We start from the raw sequence: 24,988 nt of genomic DNA on the forward strand, positions 1-24,988 counted from the left end.
TATTTTGGAAAAATTAATAGAATTTAATAATTTCACATTTTAAATCTAGATAATATTTTCTAGATAAATAAGACTGATTTATTTTTATAAAAATACAATGTGTCTCATTTGCAACTCATGGAATGAATGTCAGTAGTTTCTCACTAGAGTTACTAGTCCTTAACAACCCAGTAGTATGGGTGTCATAATTGATATACTGCCTCCCCCCAAGTTAACCCTTTTTTTAAAATTGTATCTCATGGGCTGAAGTCCACAAAGCTACTCTGTTATTACTCATGTGGCTCCTTTGTGGCTAATTTTATTCTGGTTGTTTTTGTTGTTGTTGTTTGTTTTTTCTCTTTAGCTCTGAAAAATATTATGTTTAAAAACTAAACTCAGGAAGAGGTTTAGTTTTAGTGGTCCTACATACAGAGGACAACGGAACCCCTATTCTGCTTCATTCTATGTCACTGGGCAAACCACCTAACTATGCTGACCCAAAGGCCTTTTATTATTTTCTGATGACATCACTACCTTAAACTACCTTAAATTTCTAAATTTCAATAATATTTGAAATTGTTAACTCTCCTACTGGAAATCATAAAGTTGTATGTCATATAAAGTATACGATGTATTTATATCTTTAATGATCCCAAGCCACAATGGAAAGCATTAGCCATTTCCTCAAATTCTAATATTTTGTTAGAAAATAAGAAAATCCAGCTTTTTCCTGCCTTAAAATGTGAGTTTTATAGCCCTAAGAAAGCCAACACCATCCTATAAAGGGCAAAATGTGCCAATACGAGAAAAGACAGGCTCTAGGAATAGTAAGTCCAGAATTGACATGTGTCCCTATGCAACTCTGGAAAATGGGAATGACAAAGCTCATTCTATTGCAACCATGTACCCCATTTCTATGTCAAAATAAACTGCTAAAAGAATTGCATATTAGAAAATACATCCACAGAGATATGATAAATCGTGGTATAAAGCTGTATTAAGAATTGTATGAAAACAAAGTAAGAGAGCACATGTATAATGGCATAATTTGGAGTGAATATTCAGAGTTACAAAAAAATTGTGCTGTGAATGGATAATCATGAATGTAATGCACTCCACTATTGTCATGTATGTAAGAAATAATTTTTTAAAAAAAGAAAAGACATCCAAAAGGTCACAGCTCTCAGGCAAAATCTGGTCTTGGGACCAGCAGTAATTTTTTAAAGTTAATGGTACTTTATGTATGTATGTGTATGTGTCAACTTTATATCTCACCAAGTGAAATGTTCAACAACTTTAGGGAAATGCAAATCAAAATAACACTGAGATTTTCTCACTCCAGTTAAAATGGCAGCCATCAAGAATAAAAACAATAAATCCTTGAGAGGATGTAAAAAATTAGAGTTGTTAATCAGTAAAATCACTATAGAAATCAGTATGTAGGTTCCCCAAAAGACTAAGAATGGAACTACCATATGACCCACCTATACCACTCCTTGATATTTATCCTAAAGAATTAAAGTCAACATGATACAGCAATGCATGTATATCCATGGTTATAGCAGTATAATTCACAATAGCCAAATGAGGGAAGCAGCCTACATGACCATCAATGGATGAAATGATAGAGAAAATGGTGCATATATATATACACAATGGAGTTTGACTCAGCTACAAAAAAAAAAAAAGTGAAATTATACCATTACCAGGAGAATGGATGGAACTCAAGAAATTATATAAAGTGAAATAAACCAAACTCACAAGGTCAAGTTTTGTATGTTTTCTTTCATATGTGGAAACTAGAGAGGAAAGAGGTAAAGAAAGGCAGGGTGGGAGTCCTTCAAGAAAATTTAAGGGAATTCAGTAGATTAGTAGAGTCGAGGCAAAGGATTAGGGAGAAGGAGAAGAGGGAAAGGGAAAATTCTGGGGAATAATAGTGGCCCAATTATACTATTATATTGTGTGCATAAATGAATATGTAACAATGAATCCCACTCTTATTTATAATTATAGTGCATCAATAAATATATGGAAAAATACATCACCAAGTGAGAGCTTGTTAGAAAACAAACAGAATCTCTCCTGGACATTTTATCACAGAATGGAAAAAAAAAAAAGAAAACTTAAAATCTCTTTGTTCTCATGTTTATCCTTTTGCCACAAAGTCATGAAAACTGTAACACAGGCTGACCCCCCGAGGGCCACGAAACTGGACAGAGCCTTTTCCATATTCCAATGAGAGAGCAGGAAATCCATAGCACAAAGAAGAATAAATAAAAGAATGAGAAACAAGAGAAATAACCAAGATGCATGAAGAAAAGCAAGCAGGGGTCCCTGGGACAAAATCACAGAGGAGTTGGGTAGATGGGTAATGGCAAGCAGAAGATAAACACAGGTGTATTGGCAAGTCTTCCCACATCTTTTCTGCTCAACCCAATACCTGTGATGTTTCTCCAACTTAATTCTCAGGCAAGGAAGAATATGGGCAGCAGTTGTCACAGCTGCCACCTTTTCTGCCAATACCTCTCTAACGAATCTCCTGGGGGTGAGGGCTACAGACCTGGTTCCCCTGGAAACGAGAAGTCAGTGGACAGTTGCTTCTGAATGACGGGGCAGAATCAAGCAGGCCTGGAAGCAGTTAAGAATTTATTTTCTGTGTCGTTCATTGCACTGGGAATGAGAGCCAGGGCTCTCATCATGACTGTTGGCTACAGGACATCCTTGTTGACACTGACAGCAAAAGTTGGCTAAAATTAAATGAATCATAGGACACTGTTCTAGCTGAGAAACACACCTTGGTAAGGGAATAAGGTTACTTTATCTCAACTTCAAAAAACATGCCAGAAAATGCCAAGTGGCATCCTGCAGTGGTCCAGCAGAGAAGAAAATTAACCTGGAGATCATGTTACCAGGGATCAGCATCCAATTACTCATCTTCTGTGAACAGGATTCCCCGTTTCAAAGTGGGAAATATGGCCCATGTCTAGCAATAATCTTAATATAAACCCCGAGCTCATGGTGAGTAGTTCAGGAAAGAATAAAGGCCCCAAGCTAGACAAATGAGACTCATGTATGAAACTTTTAGAATGCTTTAGTTTTAGAACTAAAATGAACAGCTTCTGAGTCCAATGTGTGGTAGGCAGGACCCAAAAGATGGCCCCCAAGATTCCTATACCTGGTTATTCAATCAAACACTATTCTAGGTACTGTTCTGAGGGACTTTGCAAATCTAATTAATCCCTAAACATTTGACCCAATACAGAGATTATTTGAATGAGCCTGGCCCAATAAGATGAGCTCTTTAAAAAGTGGAGTTTTTCTAACTGGTAGCAGAAGACGACATCAGAGAGATTCAAAACAAGAGAAGGCTTTAGTGTACTGTGGCTGGCTCAAAGGTGAAGATAGCCTTGTGAGTAAAAATGTGGCCACCTTTGAAAGTTGAGAGTAACCCAGCTGATAAGCAGCTAGGGGACAGCAGACACAGTCCTAAAACTACAAGAAACCACTTGAATGAGCTTGGATGTGGACCCTTCTCCTGAAACTACAGATAAGAAGCCATCTGAGACAATGCCTGGATTTCAATTTTGTGAGACTCTAAGCAGAGAACATGGTTGAGGGCACCCAGATTTTTATGTACATAACTGTGAGCCAGTAAGTGGGTAGTTAAAGCTACTAAACTTTTGATAATTTGTTACACAGCAATTGAAAACATATATGCTAGAATTACCTGATGAAAGAATAATGTGTCACTAGAAAGGGGCTAACCTCCAATATAGTGGCTAGAGAGAGGCTAACTTTCCAGTTTAAGGAAAAAGAGCCCAGAGATAGAGATGGATTTCTATAACAAGTATTCAATCCCTGGTTCTACACATGCTTGGAGCCTATTCCAATGCCAAACTTTAAAGTGTGTGCCAATAAAAAAAAAACAACACCAACAACAAAAACTCAATCCTATAGACTATGTAGGCATTAAAAAAAGCAATAAAGCAGAAAAAAAAAACCACAGCTGTCTATTCTTATAGAAATAATAATATTCAGCCAAGTTGGGAGTGTCAAGGGGCTAGAGAAGACTTGATAGACTATTTTCCCAAAACTCAAATAATTTTTAGGGAGAGAGACATTTCAATCAAAACACTGAATACATCCAATTCTTCATATTTTTTTGGTTTTCACATCCAACTGCAAATAGAAAAGTTTAAAAAATATTGTGTCTAGACTGAACGGGTACAGAATTGTTTTGTTATATTAGCAGTGCAGTATAAGAATATTTAAATAGTATTCACTTTGTATTAGCTGATTATAAGTAATCTAGACATGATTTATAATATAAAGGAGTATGTGCATAACTTACAAATACTATTCCACTTTATAGGATGGATTTGGGGATCTGAGGGTGTTCTTAAAAAAATACCTCCAGTATACTGAGGGGTGATTATCATTTTGAGGTCTGCTATGGCTTGATGAAAACGTATCTCTATGATAAACTACAAATGATAATAATAAGACAACCTCATCTTCCTCATGGAGACACACACACAGATAGATACATGTATAAAGTCTCAAATAGGAAACTATAAATGTGTAAATTATTTTACTTTTAACAAAAATATTAAAAGATTCTTCACAGTTTTAAGAGGAAGAAGATATCTAATATTGAGGCTGATGTTGAACTATTGTGCCTGCATAATTAACAAATAAAGGGTAACAGTATTATGTGAAAGAAAGATTAACATTTAATATTTGGTGAAAAATAATCTCTTTCATACTCAAACACAAACAGATGCTGCCTTTGTATGAGAAGTAGTAAGATTACAGTTTAAAATGGCTATTAATAGTAGGTCATTAAGAATTTGTATCATGCCAGTAATCTATCACTTTTGCTTTTTTATAACATAGGCTATTTCTGAAAATTCCTAATAGTTTTTCCCCTTTATGGTAGAAGCCCAATTAAAATATTGCCCAGCACACTCTGACCATAAGCATCTTCTCTATGTATGCTTTTCACCAAACACTGAGTGAGGATTATGCACACAAACCTGGAAGTCTCCCAGCTATTTTTGATAAAGTCAAACTTCAAAGCAGCCATAAAACTATAATAAATCTCTAGGACATCCTGCAAGGTCATTAACACGCAAAATGTTTAAACTCTATTCTCTAAGCTCAAAAAACTACCCACAATGAAGTCCTCAAAATAAAGTGACACTAATAGTCTTCCCATTCAAGAGCTGATACCAGCCTCCATCAGGAGGCATTCAGAAAAGGAGCACAACATGGTATCAAACTTGTGACAAGGTGAAGTGGCATAGCTCATGTGGCTGTCAGCTTTTTTCAAGAATGGTAGGTGTGACTAGAATTTTCTTCACTTTCACAAACCATTCCTTTCATCCTCTCTACTTCACAGAGTGAGGCAAAAGGAAGAAGGGTGGGAAGCACAGGTTATTACCATTACCCTTTGACCTTAGCTGTTGAGTCCACTAATTTCTCCTTGCCTAGAAAAGACAATACCATCCTCTTGTTTTCTATGACCTGGATGTATAAAACTCAGAAACTTCTATCTAGATTGGTCTCTTAATCTCTACCTGTAGGCCCCTTCCATATTTAGTTTCTTTAACATCCACATTGATGTCTATGCTAATATCTGGTCACATAATTTCTCAATATCAATGGTACTAAATATGTCTAGCTACCTCAGCAGGTTGCTGTGAACTAATCCCCATTTCTTCCATCTCTTCTTATCATACCCTGGAAGAGAGCTTATTGTGTCCTTCTAATTACATTGAAGTTCTGGTGTCTTCTATGTTCTGAAGATCAGTTGCCTCAGACTTCTAAACTCATGGGAACCATATGTGGGGAAATAGGCAGCTAGTATCATCACAGTTTTATTCTGGAGACACAAAATGACAATATATGTACCTAAAAGTGTTTCCCTCCAGGACATTTTAAGTCTTGGCTACTCTAGAATCATCACCAGTAAAGGTGAAAGGTTTATTGTCAGGCAAAAACTAATGCAGAGCTTATTCACTTTTCCATTCCAAGACTAAGCATCTGCTTCACTGTATTTGACATATCTCTCTTGGGTAAGTCCATTATGCCATGGAAAAACGTTTTTTCTCCAGATTTATAAGCCAACTTTGTATGCCTGGAGAAGATAAAATATAGTATTGGTCCATGCCAGCTAACAAGTCTCAAAGGGGGTGGTAAATAAGGAACCTATGTAAGGGCAGCAAAGACAAACTTCTCTTCAGAGACTGGTTGGCTAATGAATAACCTTATATTTAGCATCCTGAAATTTTACACAAAAAAATGGAATATTACTCAGCATTAAAAGAGAATAAAATCATGGCATTTGCAGGTAAATAGATGGAGCTGGGGAATATCATGCTAACTAAGACAATCCCAAAGAACCAAAGACCAAATGTTTTCTCTGATATGTGGATGCTGATCCATAATGGGGGTGGGAGGTGGGGGGAGCATGGAAGGAGTGGAGGAAGTTTAGATAGGAAAAAAGGGGAGGAAGGGAAAGGGAGGGGGCATGGGAGTAGGAAAGATGGTGGAATGAGATGGACATCTTTACCCTAAGTATATGTATGAAGACACGAATGGCGTGACTCTACTTGGCGTACAACCAAAGCCATGAAAAGTTGTGCTCTATATGTGTACTATGAACTGAAATGCATTCCGCTGTTATGTATAACAAATTTGTATAAATAAATAAATTTTTAAAAATGTGACATGGAAACAAACTCTTCTCCAGCCAACACTTGCTTTATTCAAAGTTAAGTGGAGAATATCTTTCACAGTATCTATGAGATTTTAAAAAATGAGCACGGGAATTGATCACAGGGACCAGGGATACTTCTGAGGTGATCATCTCTTTTTATAGAATAATATAAAAGTTGAGCAAATATAATGCAGAATCAGAGAGAAAGCTCAAATTGACCCAGAGTTTTTTTTCAAATCTGAAATTACTCCCAATTTTTTATTTATAAAAATGTGAATGTGACCTGTCCTTCCCCATTGATAAATAATTATGTAAGCACAGGTAGCTTTTATAGCTCTATTTACTATTCACTTCCCTCAACTAGGCCTTCATAGGGCTGAACTTGAGGTGGCCTTATTATAAGTAACTCTGGGACACTGTGACTCATCCCTTCCCAGATGGGAACATATGACTAAATTCTACAAAAACTGAGAAAATCAAAAAAGGAGTAGAATCAAGAAGTATTAAATCTGAAGGGGTTCTTGGAATTAACCCAATCCATAACCTCTTCCCCAATTTTACAAATGTAAACTGAGTTGGTGTGATGTGTGCTGTGTAGTCAGGAATTGGTTCAAGGGTCCAATTAGGCATGTTTGTTTAGGGAAAGGGAGATCAAGAAGTTTGTTTATATATCTGTAATTTCTCTTAATTAGAACTGAAGTCAGGAATGGAATCTAAGTACAAACAGAGAAAACAGTCATTTTTCCTCAGTTTATCTTTCAAGCAGTTTTTGGATCTACTGAATTGAATGCTTACCAGTTATATGGATGTGGTGGAATAACTAAAGACCCAGGATTAAGGTGGATGAGAAATTTACCATTGTCCAGTCTAGAATATTTTCTAATCAGGATTCAGGATAACCCCAACAAATAAAATCACCAGATATCTTAGAAAGACAGTTAGATGGCTCAGGTGAATGGTAGGAGGAGGATTTGATTGCTTTTTAAAAAACAAATTCCAATACCACAGACAGACAAACACACACATACATGTGCAGAAATGAAGATGCAAATCCTATCACGAGACCCAAGTCAAAAACTGAGAACTCTAGACTAGTAGAAGAAAAGCGATATTGACAAGACTCAATATATATTTCTGCTAAATGGAAACAAGAAGTTAGCAAGCTTTTCAACCCACCAAGAATATGTGAAAAACACATAAAAAGAGGACATACCATAAATCACCATGATGGGCATAAGTAAACCTCAGGTAGAGGACCAGTCCCCAAAACAGTGCACAGGTAAGCCCCATTTATCTGTAGCAGAACAAATGGATCAAGAAATTCCAATAGTAAAAGTTAAAGTATAAGGGGCAAATCTAGTATCATTAGTGTTCTTATTTATATATGATTTATTTATATATGATATTTCATAGATGGAAGCATACGAAAACAATTATGGATCATCTTCTTATGAGACAAAAGAAACTGGTTATTTTATGTTTTTTTTTCTTTAGACATAACAAACATAAATATCTATGCACCAAACAATGGGGCATCTATGTATATCAAACAAACCCTTCTCAACTACAAGAACCAAATAGAACACAATACAATAATACTGGGTGACTTTAAATATTCCTCTCTCATCACTGGATAGATCTTCCAAACCAAAACTAAACAATTAAACTACAGAGCTCAATAATACAATCAATAGTTTGGACTTATATGTAAGACCTATATAGAATATTCTATCCAACAATGAGTGAATACACTTTCTTCTCAGTAGCAGATAGATCCTTCTCCAAAATAGACCTTATGTTATGCCACAGAGCACGTCTTCACAAACTTAAAAAAAAAAATAGAGATACCACCTTGCATTCTATCTGATCATAATGGAATGAAATTAGAAATCAATGATAAAATAAAAACTAGAAACTACTCCAACACCTAGAGACCAGACAATATGCTACTCAATGATGCATGGATAACAGAAGACATCATGGAGGAGATAAAAAAAAAAAAATTCTTGGAGATAAATGAGCACTCCGAAACAACTTATCAAAATTCTGTGGGACACTATGAAGGCAGTCCTAAGAGGAAAGTTGATTGCATTAAGCACATTCATTAAAAGAAAAAATGGTCAACAAATAAACAACCTGACATTAAATCTCAAAGCCCTAGAAAAAGAACAAAGCAACACTAAAAGTAGCAGACGATAGGAAATAATTAAAATCAGGGCAGAAATTAATGAAATTGAAACAGTACATTTCAAAAAATTGACAAAACAAAAAGGTGGTACTTTGAAAATAAAATAAAATTAATAAACCCTTAGCCACCCTAACAAAGAGAAGGAGAGAGAAAACTCAAATTACTAAAATTTGTGATGAAAAAGAAAATATCACAACAGACACTATTGAAAAACAATAGAAGACAATTAGAAACTATTTTGAAAATTTCTACTCCAGTAAAATAGAGAACCTCAAAGACATCAACAAATTTCTAGAGGCATATGATCAACCCAAACTGATTCAAGGGGACATGCACAATTTAAACAGATCAATTTCAAGTAAGGAAGAAGACACCATCAAAAGCCTACCAATCAAGAAAATCCTGGGACCAGACAGATTCACAGCTGAGTTCTACAAGACTTACAAAGAAGAATTAATACCAGTACTCCTCAAATTATTCCAAGAAATAGAAAAGGAGGGAACCCTTTCAAACTCATTCTATGAGGCTAGTACCATCCTGATACCAAAACCAGGTAGAGACACATCAAGGAAAGAAAATTTTAGATAAATATCCCTCATGAACATTGATGTAAAAATTATCAATAAAATTCTGGCAAATCACATACAAAAACATAAAAATGTAGTGCACCAGATTGAGTAGGTTCATTCCAGGGATGCAAGGTTGGTTCAACATATGAAAATCAATAAATATAATTCATCACATCAATAGACTTAAAGAATCATATGATTATATCAATTGATGCAGAGAAAGCATTTGACAAAATACACCACTCCTTCATGTTCAAAATACTAGAAAAACTAGGAATAGTAGGAACATACTTCAACATTGTAAAAGCTATCTATGTTAAACCCAAGGTCAACATCATTCTAAATGGAGAAAAATTGGAAGCATTCCCTCTAAAAAATGGAACAAGGCAGGGATTCCCTCCTTCAGCATTTCTATTCAACTAATACTTGAAACTCTAGCCACAGCAATTAGACAGATGAAAGAAATTAAAAGGATATGAATAGAAAAAGAAGAACTCAAACTATCATTTGCTGATGACATGATTCTATACTAACAGGATAAAAAAAAAACTCCATCAGAAAACTTCTAGAATTAATAAATAAATTCAGCAAAGTAGCACAATATAAAATCAATATCCATAAATCAAATGCTTTTCTATACATCAGTAATGAATCCTCTGAAAGAGAAATTAGGAAAACTACCCCATTCACAATAGCCTCAAAAAAATAAAACAAAACAAAATACTTGGGAATCAACAAAAGAGGTGAAAGACCTCTACAATGAAAACTACAGAACACTAAAGAAAGAAATTGAAGAAGTCCTTAGAATATGAAAAGATCTCTTGCACTCTTGTATAGGCAAAATTAATATTGTCAAATGGTCATTCTACCCAAAGTGCTATACAGATTCAATGTGATTCCAATTAAAATCCCAGCATCATTCCTTATGGAATAGAAAAAGCAATCATGAAATTCATTTGGAAAAATAAGAGACCCAGAATAGCCAAAGCAATCCTTAGTAAGAAGAGTGAAGCAGGAGGCATCACAATACTATACCTTAAAACTACAAAGCTATAGTAACAAATCAGCATGGTATTGGCACCAAAATAGACATGTAGACCAATGGTATAGAAGACACAGAGACAAGCCCACATAAATAGAGTTATCCCAAAGATAGGAAATCCCATAGATACGATATAGATAAGATATCTCATATGTAAGATATCTCCTGTATCTCTAGACCAAGGAGCTAAAAACATACATTGGAGAAAAGATAGCCTCTTCAACAAATGGTGCTGGGAGAACTGGAAATCCATATGCAGCAAAATGAAAATAAACCCCTAATTCTCACCATGCACAAAACTCAAAGTGGATCAATGATCTAAGAATTAGACCAGAGACCCTGAGCCTAATAGTGGAAAAAGTAGGCCCAAATGTTCATCATGTCAGATCAGCCCCTGATTTCTATAACAAGACTCCTAAAGCACAAGAAATAAAATCAAGAATTAATAAATGGAATGGATTCAAACTAAAGAGCTTCTTCTCAACAAAAGAAACAATCAATGAGGTGAAGAGAGAGTCTATATGTGGGGGGCTAATTTTTGCCACAAGCACATCAGAGCACTAATCTCCGTGATATATGAAGAAATCAAAAAACTTAACACCAAAAATACAAACAACCCAATCAATAAATGGCCTAAGACACTGAACAGATACTTCTCAGAACAAGATATACAATCAACCAATAAATAGATAAAAAATGCCCAACATGTCTAGTAATTAGAGAAATGCAAATCAAAACTACTCTAAGATTTAATCTCAAGCCACTCAGAATGGTAATTATCAAGAATACAAACAACAATAAGTGTTGGCAAGGATGTGGGGGAAAAGCCACACTCATAAATTGCTGGTGGGACTGCAAATTGGTGCAACCAATCTGGAAAGCAGTATGGAGATTCCTTAGAAAATTTGGAATGGAACCACCATCTGACCCAGCTATTCCACTCCTCGATCTATACCCAAAGGACTTAAAAATCAGTGTACTATCATTATGCAGCCACATCGGTGTTCATAGCAGCTCAATTCACAATAGCTAAACTGTGGAGCCAACCTAGATGCCCTTCAGTGGATGAATGGATTAAAAATGTGGCATATATACATGATGGAATTTTACTCATCGATAAAAGAGAATAAAATCATGGCATTTGCAGATAAATAGACGGAGTTGGAGAAGATAATGCTAAGTGAAGTTAGCCAATTCCAAAAAACCAAATGCCAAATATTTTCTTTGATATAAGGAGGCTGAATCATAGTGGGGTAGGGAGGGGGAGCATGGGAGGAATAGATGAATTCTAAATAGGGCAGAGGGGTGGGAGGGAAAGGGAGGGAGCAGGGGATTAGCAATGATGGTGGAATGTGATAGACATCATTATCCAAAGTACATGTATGAAGACATGAATTGGTGTCAACATACTTTATATACAACCAAAGATATGAAAAATTATGCTGTATAAGTGTAATAAGAATTGTAATGCATTCCACTGTCATTTATTTTTTAAAAAAATCAAAAATTAAAATTAAAATTAAAAATTAAAAAAATTTTAAAAAGAAAACAGCTCATAATGAGATTACAATAAATAACACCTGGTCATAATAGTTAAAAAAACAGAAATAAATAATGCAATTGGTTACCGAAAGGCAAATGGAAACTACAACCCATGCAAAACATGGATAAATCTCACAAATATAACATTGAACAAATGTAGCCAAGCATGCAAAAGATTTTATGTAATTCATATGTAAAAGACTCAAAAATAGGCAAAAAAAAATCTGAATAATAATTATTCTCAAAGTGGAGTAGTAACTTGAAGGAATTAGAGATATCCATGGTGCTGGTGGTGTTCTCTGTCTAGATCTAGGTATTGGTTACTCATTTCCTAAGAATTCATCTACCTACATGCTTATTATCTATGCACTTCCCCTTATATATTTTCTATTTCCATTAAAAATAACAAAGCAAAGCTTCTCATCCATGTTCCATAGAACTCAATCACCTAAAAACTCTTATTAGGCAGTTCTTCCATATGAGTGGAGTCTTTGCTTGGTGTCGTGGTGCACACCTTAATCCCAGGGGCTTGAGTTGCCAAGCCAGGAGGATCCTGAGTTCAAAGCCAGCCTCAGCAACTCAGTGAGACCCTGTCTCTAAATAAAATATTAAAAAAAAGGTTGGGGATCTGGTTCAACAGTTAAGCACCCCTGGGTTCAATCCATGGAACCAAAAAAAAAAAAAAGAAAGAAAGAAAAGAAAAAACAGAGTGTGGTATTCATTAAGTTTGAGAAATGCCGAGAACACATTTTAGATTTCCATTCTATAGATTGTTTTAATCAATGAATGTGACCCTACTGACCCTCCCCTGAGACTTCTTTTCTACTCATGCTGCCCCACTTCCAGTTTCTCTAAGGTCTCTTTCAGTACCCCAAATTGTGGTCACAACAGAAGCTGCATAAAAGAATATGGGCTAGTACATACAGTTTACACCCTGACTGGAACAAAAACCATCTGGATGGAGCACATGCTCACTATGTTCAACTGATCTTTAGCACAACCTTTGCCTGGAGACAGTCACATTCAAAATACAGCACTGCCTGCCTAAGAATGCACATTTCCATTCAGTGCTCTTGAGCCCATATGATGTCGCAGGAATACACATATTTCAGATCATTTGCAAATTGGATACTGTGAAGGAATACAGAAAAGCAGATTTTCAAGTAAAGCTTTTCACAACTGTGATTTAGGAATGCTCAAATAATCCTAGCATTCTCATTGGATTCCAGCTTAAAAATCAATTTCTTCCAAATACTTGAAAGTTATCATGAATCGACTGTTAACAATCACCTAATTTTTCTAGTCACCTATGTTAAAATGAAATCACTACTTCTTTACAGCTAGCATTGCAGTTGTTCCCAGTGGGGCAGACAGCTGCACACGTGCTTCAAGCTCTTGCCTCTTTTCTTTGAGACTTTTTCCACTTTTTTGTTACCATGAGTAAGGGTCAGAAATTTAAGGGCTATCTTTATGAATACAGAAAAATAACTCACACTATTCTGTTATCTTTAAGACATTTTTCACAACTTTAGCTATTTTACTTGGCTTAACCAAATAGCTAGTTTATTTTTGACTATTCATTTTTGCCAAGTTTTACTGGAAAACACCTACATTTAGTTTAATGCTTTTTATAGGAGTGTTGAGGGGCACAGGAGGGGTGTGCCTTCAAAATGTCAAATAAACAATTTGTCTGAAGTCCATTGTTTCTCATCTAGGCATCTGAGTGTTAAGTCTTTTTATTTTCTTTTCTGTAATTCATTAGACATACCACACACCATCTTCTGCTCTAATTTAATGAAGACAAAAAAAAATCAGACTGGGTATTCCAAACCAATGTTTTAAGCCAAGGAATTCATAAAAGTAATCATCATAATTATATTGATTTCCATCATTAGAATTCAATTCTATATTGCAAAAAAAATCTAGAATAAGCTACTGTTGTGATTTCCAGTTCAGTGGAAAACTATCTGGATTAGGAAACATGGCTTTTATCTCAAAGCATACTTACTTAGAAGACCATATTGCAAACACCAGTCTACATGAGGCTTAGTGAATAAAGAATAAGCACAATTATATCTGAGAATGCAAAGGCCAATGGTAAAAACAGAGATGCAGATAAATAAAATTAAGAAAAAAATGTTACAAATGTTAATTTGCAAACCACAGGCATGGTTATACAATCCTGAAGCAAATGTGAAAAGTGTATAATAAAATGACTACTAGACTGGTGTCAGGTTCAAGAAATGGTGAACAATCTCTAAAATAACATTTTGAATGTGTTTGCACCATAGCAAGAAAAAGCATTCCAACTGAACAATGGAGTATAAGCACGACAAGTTTACTAAAGAGCAAAAATAGTTTTAGTCAGAAAGAATTTCTACTACTGTCAAAAAAATAACAGTAAATTTCATGATCGTTTAATTCATGTTCATATGACCAGAAACAATTGCACTTACCTCATTTAAGTCCTGCTGAGTTTCAAAAGCATCCTTTGGCCAATTGGTAGCCCTCTGGTCTATTCTGTAAGATACAAAGGAAAATTATGTCCATTTAAAAGAAACCTTTCAACAATGCACAGTTGAAGCTGGTAGCTACAGATCTGACAATGCCTCTGTTAAAATCCTTTAGTGAGGTCCCCTGACTAGAGAATAAAATCTAGACTCCTTAAAATGAACTGGGACACATTATCGTGTTTGGTGGGGCCTTTCTAACACCATCTCCTACCAGTCTCATCCTTGTCCACACACCCCAGGCACCCTAGCTTTCTGTTTCTTGAACACATAGTACTTGTCTGCTGTTCAAACTTGTGTACTTGCCGTCTCTGGGCCCAGGCTGCTCTCCTGCAAGGTCTGAACACAATTGACTCTCCTCATCACCTAAGCATTAGCTCAGCTCACATATCACCTCCCCAAGAACACTGCCTGACCTCCCTAATCAGAAGCAGCCCTCCTCCCTCACGTCCTAGTACTGTCCCGTACATTTTATTCTTGGTGTGTCTTATTATCTGAAATTATGTGTTTATTGGCACTTCTGCACTAAAATGTACAAGAAAGCATTAATTATGTTCATTTTCTACACTGCTAAATCCTCAATACATGGTAGAAATTTAATAATTTTTGAGTGAATGCATATTATCTGATACAGTTGCTACAGAAAGATACTATTTATTCACTAAAGTCAGATTTTTAGAAATCTTATCTTCTAATCTACACAATAAATATTAACAGTGTTAGCTTACATGGTAAAGCTGGATTTTGTCACTACATAATTTCCAGTACAAGAAAAAGGACTTAAAGGAAACCATATCACTTTGAGTCAATTTTCTTTAGTTTAAAAAAAGAAAAGAAAAGAAAAAAAAAAGGCTTACTGCCGATAGTGCTGACAGATGCTTCGGTCCAAATCATGATTTGGCAAATTCTAAGTCCCAACAGCATCTGTTACACAGCATTCAAGTTTTTTGGGTTTTTTTTTTTTTTTGCAGTAGTATGCAAGACATTATATAATAAACATTAAATTATAGTTATTATCCTTATAAAAAAGGCCAGCTATCTTAATGAATAAGAGATTTAGTCAGTAAGTTATTTATAAAAAAAAAAGATTTATTTGGGGATGTAATTAATTCTTGCTATTATTCTGCCCCAATTTGAATCTTACAGAATATTTCTTCTCTGAATGGTCAACAGGATTAATGATTTCTAAGTGTCACTTAGAAATGTGCATTTAGAAATGCCATAAGCTCAACCTCAAATGTTCTTAAGAATGAGAATTCTTTCAGGCCACTGGTGTTGCTAACTGTATACTTTATTTATTTACTTATTTTTTGGACAGGGAGATGGGGCCTTGCTATGTTGCCCAGGCAGGTCTGCACCCTTCTTCTTTAGACTCCCAAGTAGCTGTAAGCCCCACCATGGCATGCACCCACCATACCTGATTCAAGCAATTTGCTTCAAGTGAGAAAAATAAGGAGATGGTTTAAAAAAATAGCCTGATGCCTTCCACACCTATACAATCAGCAGACCAATGACTGGCCAGTGGTTCTCAAACAATGTTGATAAGAGTTATGGTAGCACCCGAAAAATGGAAGAGCTGTTTCTGAATAGGGGGAAAAACATAAATTTTTATGGGGCTTTGGACTCAGCTCCCTGTTGATGAGTGACAGGAGATGGCAAAAGAAATGGCAAACACGAATGGAGGCGGGAAGAAATCTACTGTGCAAAAAAATACAGTGTATGTTATGGAGATGCAGAGAACAGCCTTTGTATAGTACCACATAATCTCCCATAAAACTACTAACCATTACATAAACCTCCAAAACAAGTTTGATAACCATGGTCTGAAACATCGAAGTACTTTAATTTACTAATCATCTGAATGTCTATTGGTACATGCCTGGTACTAGGGACAGAGAGAAACCTTTCTCTTTGTTGGAGAAATAATATAACAACAATGAAAAGAAGCAGAGTCTATGCCTTAAGGAATCTTAAAATCTAATGGAATCTTAAAGGATAAAACTAATGAGCACATAGCCTTGAGGATATTCTAGTGGATACAAGCATGGGACATGATGTTAGAACACTAGAGAGGAATTTGAGAGGTAGACACTAGTAACAGACATTTTTCAAAGATAAAGCAACCAAGAGGCTTTGGGAATGAATTCAAAATATGAAATGAAGAGATGGGAGGATCAAAATGATTCCAAAGTTGTGAGCCTATGTGGCAAGAAAAATGAGAGGTGATTTTTTTTAATAATGTAATATTAGAAAAATATATAATTTGGAGAGATAAAGAGAGGTAATAAATTCAGATTTAGATATTCAGAGTTGAGATAAGGCTGAAATAGAGAAGTAAAAACAGCTGGTCAGGGTTCACATGAGACATGAGCATGGGGGCACCCGCCAGTGTGTTCAGCAGAGCACAAGTGATGATGACAGTGATCACTGTGACCACAGGTGAGGTCACATGGTCAGGTCCTATACCAATTTTTTCCTTAGTGTGTAGACAGAGCCTAGCTCTGTGCCCGGCATATGGTTCATTGTCAGTACAGATACCATTTTAGATGAATAGATAAACAGAAAAAAAACTAAACCCAAGAATAAGTTCTAATCTACTGCTTACTGGGTCTGTACTCCTGGTGTATATACCTCTCCAAGTCTCAGTTTCCTCACCTGTAAAATGAAGAAAATGATAGCTACCTCATGGGCTTTCATGATGTTAAGGATAATTGGTGAATAATACATTTAATATAGCTAACAGCAATAGAAAGTAACACATGAATTCCATAACCATAAGAATTCCATATTAGAATGATCATAATTGTAATTAATGGTATATTTCATTAATAATATTAAAGTCTGGTTAATAAGCTGAAGGAGAGAAGAAATCAAGGCCACTTAGAAAACAAGAGAGACAAGCTCTGAAGAAAATACAGAAGCATCTCTAAGGAGGCGAGAAGTTAACTGGAATCAGTGTTCTAAATACCAGAGAAGGAAGTTATAAGAAAGGGGAGTGCTATAGTTTAGATATAAGGTGTCCCCCAAAATTTCATGTGTGAGACAATGTAAGAAAGTTCAGAGTTGAAATGCTTGAACTATGAGAGCCTAAACCTAATCAGTGGATCATCCACTGATATGAATTAACCGGGAGGTAACTATGGGCAGGTAGGGTGATTGGAGGAGGTGAGTCAAAGGGGGCGTGCCCTTGGGGTTTATATCTTATCTCTCATGAGGAACACTCTCTCTGCTTCCTTGTTTCCATGTCCTGAACTACCTTCCTCCACCGCAGGCCCAGAACAATGGAGTTAGCCAATTATACTGATACCTCCGTAACCATGAGTCCCAAATAAACTTTCCCTCCTGTACCTTGTTCTTGTCAGGTCTTTTGGTTGCAGCAGAGAAAATGCTGTCTAAGACAGGGAGCATGAAGAGGATCCTAACCCTTCACCAGCCCTTACTATGCCAAGCTGTGTAGGCCAGACAGTCTATGTACTTTATTTCATTTAATGTCCATGGTAGCCATATGTATTAATACATCTATTTGACTTAACAGGTACAAGGACAGTTAAAAAACTTCACTCAAAAAATATGTGTTAAGCCCTGACTATGTCAGGTACTATTCTAGTGTTGGAAATAAAAACATAGACAAAGCAGTCTGTCCTTGTGGAATGTTTATTCCAATAAGAGAGAATATAAAGAAATAAACCAGAATAATCTATAATGCACCAAATTCTAGGTTTTATAGAGGAAGAGAAAGCAGGGAACACAGGACTTGCAGAAGGACTATCCAAACTCATGCTTCCATAAAGTGTAAGTCATCCAGAGACAATGAGAACAAAAACAGTGGATTAAAAAAGATAAAGGTCATGGCAGAAGAGGGAAAAAGGAACCTTCCCACCTGGTAAAGTACAGCAGTGAGAAGAGGAGAAATAGTACAGTAGCTGTCTCAAATCCTCTTTTAAAATTTTTAAAGATATTGCTCAAGCCATGCACAATCCTGCCAGGAAGAGTGCCTACTCACAAACTATCACGCTGAAACACCCCACCCCCAAATTCTCCTGCCTCCTTCCACCCACAACAATAAAAGCGAAGTGATTAGCACATCTATATCCAATTTCACTTCTGGAGGGGGCAAAGATGAGTAAGTAAGTCAGTAACCTGCCACTCTATTATAATCTTGCCTTCTAGCCCAGGCTTCAGTAATGGGAAATTTAGTCTGCTTCTCAGAGCCCAACCGCAGTCCTTGGTAGTAATGAGCACATGACGACTCTGATCACCACCATCATTACCTTCAAGCCTGCCATCATACACACCAAAGTTGCCACCATCAGCATCATCTACAATGCCATCACCATTACCCATAATGCCATCTCCATCACCAATACCAACACCATTGTCATCATCACCACTAGTACTGCAAACACCAGCACCATCACCACCAGCACCATCAGCACCATCAGCACCATCAGCACCACCACCACCACCGCCACAACCATACACACCACCATTACCACTACCACTGTCATTCAAAACAAAAACTTTTTCAACAGAGAAATACAAAACTTAATTTTATTCTGATATTAACAAATTCTCCCTGGATTCTGTGACTACAAACTTGGGGACATCCTCTTGAAGTACAACTTTTCTAAAAATTTTTCATGTTTCTATTTTGCCAGAACCATCTAGTATGTGCTGAGTCAGCCTGTGCGTCATCCTGCAGTGGACCTCTCTTTTGACAAATAATGGAATTCAAAACAGCCAAGCCAACTAAGCATTATAGTATTTTCCTTGGCTGAGGACAACATCAAACCACACAATACAATCATTTGTGAAAAGGCCACATTTTAGCTTAGGATTTTATATTTATATTTATATCAACATTTTATAATTAAATTAATAGAGGAACACGTTCTCTTTCTCAGTGAAAAGCTTGCCATCTAGTTCATGGAAGACACTTGGGAGTTATCTGAAGCATTCCTCTCCCTCAAGTCCGACAGCCAGTTCATTACTTTCATAAGCAAAATAACTTTTGCATCTGTCCCATCTCTCATCTGGACTACATAGTGACAAAGTTCCTTATTCTCTGATTTCCCATCTTTCCATCTGCCCTCTCCAAACTGTTTCCCACCTGAGATCTTGTCACTACCCTTAGTGAACTACATTTAAAATAAAGAGCACATTTCTGAAAGTACCTGATGACATCCTGAAGGATTTGGCTCCTGCCCACCTCTTCAACCACACCCTGTGCCTCACTCCCTCTCTGTGCTCTGGCTACAATGACATTGTTTCAGTTCCTTGGATGCACCATGCTTCTTCAAAGCTTATGTCTCCAGATGGGCTGTCCCTGTGCCCATAAATCTCTTCTCAGGCAACTGTCTCTTCTAATAAAATAATTTATCCTTTAAATACCAGGTAGCTCCTAAGTGGGTCTCATTTTTATATATTCTTACTGTATTATGATTTTCTACTTCAGCCGTGTAGAAGTAGAAAATTATTTCTTGGTTTCGAATCGCATATTTAATTGACTCTTTCTAATGACAGTAAGCTCAATAAGGCAGGAACCATATAAGTCTTATTTAACACTTTCTTTTTAGTGCCTATTCTGGCCTAGGACATACGGTGGGCCCTCAACTGTTTGTTACTGAAGTACTCATCACGGGGTTATGTGCAGCTACCAATTCCAGCACAGCCTCGAGTGTGCACAATGACTGCAACGCAAATTAGCAAAATCATCCTCCTTCCTACCCCGGCAGAATGCTCCCCTAAGCAAATACATTTCTTCCCCCAAGAACACCTACTAACGTTTAAAAGTGACTTTCTAATCCATAATTTTGAAAATTTGGGCAGAAAGAGTAACAGGAGAGCAACAAGAGTAGCATCCCAGCACAATTTTCAGAATGCTTCGTGTAGAAACACAGCCTTAGGACGGAAAAGTGCCAACCTCAGATCACTTCTTCAGATTTAAGATAATCCACTGCATTAAGTTAAGCCTCTGTATTAGAAAGCAACACTGGGGATACACTAATGTATACCCGGATGACTGCTGGCTGGCTGTACGACTGCTGCTTCCTGAAACTCTTTTGAAAACAAAAGGTATATCCCAAGAGGACAACCGTCCGTGCAAAACATTCTTTATATAAAAACAATTGCTCTATATGCAGACACAGAGAAGATGCCAATAAATTCCAGAAATATTATTAGCAACAATAACAACCCTCAATACCAGTTAATATAAAGTGCCATTCTCTGGGAGTCTAAACCATACTGAAGGCATTTTCTTTTCAGATAAGACTCAATTTTCTGTGCTAAATGACTGAGGTCAAATATTGGGCAGCTAACTTCAGATTCTAAAACTGAGGCACAGAGTCTGAAATTATTCCCAGAGACCACCACTAACAGAAAACAAACTAGAATAAATATTCATGAACTGACTGTCCAACTCATATTCACTTGTCCAGGTCCATAAATTCCTGTAGAAAGGACAAAGGTCACAGGTAGAAACAGACCAATTCCCAGAATAGGTACCTCTCCTCACTTTGGTGGGCCAACGTAGCCAGAAATAGGCAGGATCAATGCCAATGCCTGGAAAATAGGGAAGCAGTGAGTCAGGATCAGAACTGGCAGAAGGGAGATAGCACAATAGTCATGGGGGTGGATGAAAACATCCTGTGAACCAGAAAGGAAGACCGGGATGGGATATTGAGGACACTGGGATCCAGCCAGATTGTATTTAGGACGAAGAGAGGGCAGAGGTCCCAGTAATGCATTATTAGTAGCAACAATATAGCAGCACCTGGTTTGTTGAGCAGACCACAAAGCACTGTGCTTGCATTGCCTCATTCACTGCATTAATTAATAAGTAATTATCAGATACCTGCTCCCTGTCCCAGGCAACATGTAGCCCAGGAGACCGAGGGGTTGTAGCTGATGCTTCAGCTCTGTGAACAGTTCTGATCATTTGCTTCAACTCACCTCAAGCACCAGCCAAGTGTCCCTTTTCTGCCTCATTTTTTTTTTTTTTTTGCAAGGCACAGCTTGCTCTTCAACCCTGTGTGTTACAGCCGACTGTCTGGAGGCCACTGTCTGTGGAATGAGGAATGCACAGCTCCAAATTTCAGAGTGTAAAATGAGGGGCTCCTCAGAGGAGCAACAGAGTGGTGACCTACTAAGCTACACACCTTTGTGAGCTCTTCTGCCTTCCCTATTATCTAGGTCCTCCTCCCTCCCAAGATCTGCTTTCAGGAGAAAACTGGAGTAAGACAGTAAGCAACATGACAAAGCAGACCCAATCCCTGTGTTTCTGGAGCTGACAGCCAGGGAAAGACAAAATAAACCAATTGCACAAATAATTTCAGGGGCAGCTGTAATGAAGGGTACAGAGGATCACAGATGAATACTGGTTGCATAGGTATGAATATTTATTGTACTGACACTGTGATATTACAGCTGTGCTCAGACTTTTAAAGTATGAGTCAGACTAGCTTCAAAAATGAAAGAACTTTAAAAAGAAAAGCACCCAGGATTTGAGTAGGTATTGATATAACCTAAATGCTACCTGTTCCCTATTAAAACTTTTCTTTCTCTACCAAAAGGAGAGAGTCCTGAGCCTATATTCTTCACTCACCATCTTTATTGCCAGCATCATCTCCCATATGGATGACCTATTAGTTTATAAGATGTCTCTCAAGTACCAGAGAGTACCCAGTGTGGCTTTTTTAAAAAAAGTAAATCTGAGCACGTCATTACCCTTTTCATAACCTCCAATGATTTCCCTCTGGACTTAGATAAACTCAGAACCCACACAGGACTACGCAGTCTGGTCACTCTCAGTCTTTCTGAAGTCATCCAATCCCATTTCTCTGCATTTCACTACTCTCTCCAGCCTTCCTTGTCCTGGCTGATGTGGACTTGGCACAAGGTGAATACCTAGTCCAGGGTCACCCTGAGAGTCAAGTCAGAGCAGCCAGTGTCTTCCTATATACCTTTGTTGCAATCAAGGTTCATGAGGTACATCAGACTTTTTTTTTCAGTGTGTTTAAAATTAGTTCCTAATTCTTTTCTTTCATTAGTTATAGATTCTTCCCATGCCCCTAAGTCACCCAACACTGATTTTATGTGCCCAGCACTTTTTGTCTCCAACCCACTTTTTCTGACACCAATTTCCTTTCCTTCCTTTTAGGAATAAGCCCTTCATTATTCCATGTGCAACAGTGAACACAGGCCTAAGCTGTGTGCATTAGTTACTTCTCCCTGGAAGTTGAAATTTGATCAGGAATGGAAAGCTATTAGCACCGGATCATCTAATGGGGAAACCCCAGGAGGATAAGTCCCTGTCACTGAGATTCTAGAAATCCATCTACCAGGCCTGAACCCTTTCTCTTCCCATGGCTGGGCTGGCTACCCTTAGTTTAATTTTGTAAGTTAAATCCATAATCTTCCATTAGATACCCTTTCCTTGCTTGACTTTCCACTGTTTACAAAGAACACCAATCCTCTTATAAATGTGATTCTTACCAAGAAATAATCACTGGACATGCAATAATAGCCTAGGTCTCCTTTGCTACACACAAGCCAAAAAAGTAAAGTTGCCAGAAACTTCATAATGTACAGGACCATCTTCTTCTTTTTTAAAATATTATTTTAGTTGTAGTTGGACACAATATCTTTATTATTTATGTGGTGCTGAGGATCGAACCCAGTGCCTCACATGTGCAAAGCGGGTGCTCTACCACTGAGCCCCCAGGACCATCTTCTTGATGCCCGTTTTCCCAATTGCCCCTTTCCACAGCCACGTAGGACCATATGGCTATGTATAGCACCTATATAAGCTTCTTCAAAATTATCTTAATGTCCAAGTTAAGCAAAGGAGTCCAAATCATTGGGGTCTCAACAGACAATTCAGGAAAACCAATTGGCTTCACGTATACAAAGTTTTTGATCCAACTAGCAAGAAGATAAGGCCTAACTAAAAGATGAACAGAAGAGGAGGACATGAAGGTTATCTAAATTCTGTGAAGGAGAGGCACAGAAGCATGGCAAATGCAGGCAGTGCACATAATGATAAACTAGAGTTTTCAAAGGGCCTATAATTCATAAAAAAGCATGGTCAAGAGAGACATGGGACTCTGGAGGGCCACCTAGAATTTTAAGAACTTTGTCTACCTACAAATCAATAAGTAGAAACTTTTCTGAGAACATTCAAAAGAATTATAGAAAAATAACCTTATATCCTATTTGAAAAGAAAAAGCAAACGACTCTTGTTTCAACTCATGTACAGTTCAGTTGAACACTCTCTAACTACAGAGATTAATGTAGCCTGATGGGAAAAGAGAAAAGTGCAGGAAAGCTAGAAGTGAACTGGGCTCTGAGACTAATCTCAGAATTTGGGTAAATGGACAGGAGAAAGGAGACCATCAGAGACAAGAGGCTTGTGTAGGCAGTGCCTAGGTCAGTTCTGTGAAGCCAGATGGAGACCTGCGTAAAGGAACTGGACTGGTCTCTGAGGATCAGCAACATCAATCTGTGAAGCATAAGCTGCAGGCCAGACTCTAAAGGAAGCTGGACTTGTAGTATCTCCTTTAATCCTTACAACCGAAGCTCTGGGAAACAGGTCCTGTTACTTCCATGTACATCTGAACAAGTCAAAGCCTAGAGAGGTTAGCAAATTTGTCCAAGAAAGCAAGCAGCAAAGCTGGAGTTGGCATCCAGTTCTGCCTACTGCAGAAGCCCTTCCTTTTTACATTACAGCATCTTGGATATACTTCTAGGCCCTTCCCAGAGGCTCTATTATGTGTGTTTGAATTTATTCAATAGACTGGGTGTGACCAAAATTGTTTTCTTATGTTGGTGCTAAGTTCAAGGCATTGTCTAAGAAGCATCTGATATCTGCCTCCTATTTCTACTGCTTCTCAAGCTTTCTCCTTTTGGACCCCACCCTACTTGAAAGGGCCTTGGAATTTCCTTTTTTCCTGGCATCTGCTGGTGATGGGGTGTTTGGTAAGAACTCTTATTGGACCCCGGAGAGGCTTAGAGCTGATGAAGGCTTGGAAAGAACCTCTCTTCTGCTTTCATCAGTGTCAAGCATTCAGGGAAAGAGGGGGCATAAATTCCAGTTCTAAATATCATCCAAGTCCAGGGAAATCATCTTTACTATATGCCTTCTGATACCAACTAACCCAAATCATAAAAGCCACAAGTACCCTAGAAAATTCCTTTTAAGATTCTAAGATGATATAAAAAATAAAAAATAAATCCATTCTCTCTTAATACTTTTCTAATATTCCTATCTACTCCAAAGTATGATATAATAGTAAATCAAACAAGGAAATTCATAGAAATAGTATGTACTATTATTTTTCTTGGATTAACAAATTTATCACTTCCCCCAATTCTACAACTAATAAGGGACTCAATGGAAAGAAAGCTTGAAAAGCAACAGGAAAAGGAATATTTTT

At 37.1% G+C, this 24,988-nt stretch overlaps 1 protein-coding gene across 2 annotated transcripts in view; it reads right to left on the reverse strand.

Annotated features, from left to right (window-relative positions):
• The window catches only part of Fam13c (family with sequence similarity 13 member C), a 113,759-nt gene that overhangs the window by 39,022 nt on the left and 49,749 nt on the right, over positions 1–24,988 (reverse strand). For both annotated transcript variants that reach the window (XM_077798490.1, XM_026409048.2), the window contains one exon: positions 14,498–14,561. In XM_077798490.1, the coding sequence (XP_077654616.1) occupies positions 14,498–14,561 (64 nt within the window). The remainder of the gene's footprint in view (positions 1–14,497; positions 14,562–24,988) is intronic.

This window comes from Urocitellus parryii, chromosome 5, assembly GCF_045843805.1.
Source record: "Urocitellus parryii isolate mUroPar1 chromosome 5, mUroPar1.hap1, whole genome shotgun sequence".
Taxonomy (NCBI): Eukaryota; Metazoa; Chordata; class Mammalia; order Rodentia; family Sciuridae; genus Urocitellus; species Urocitellus parryii.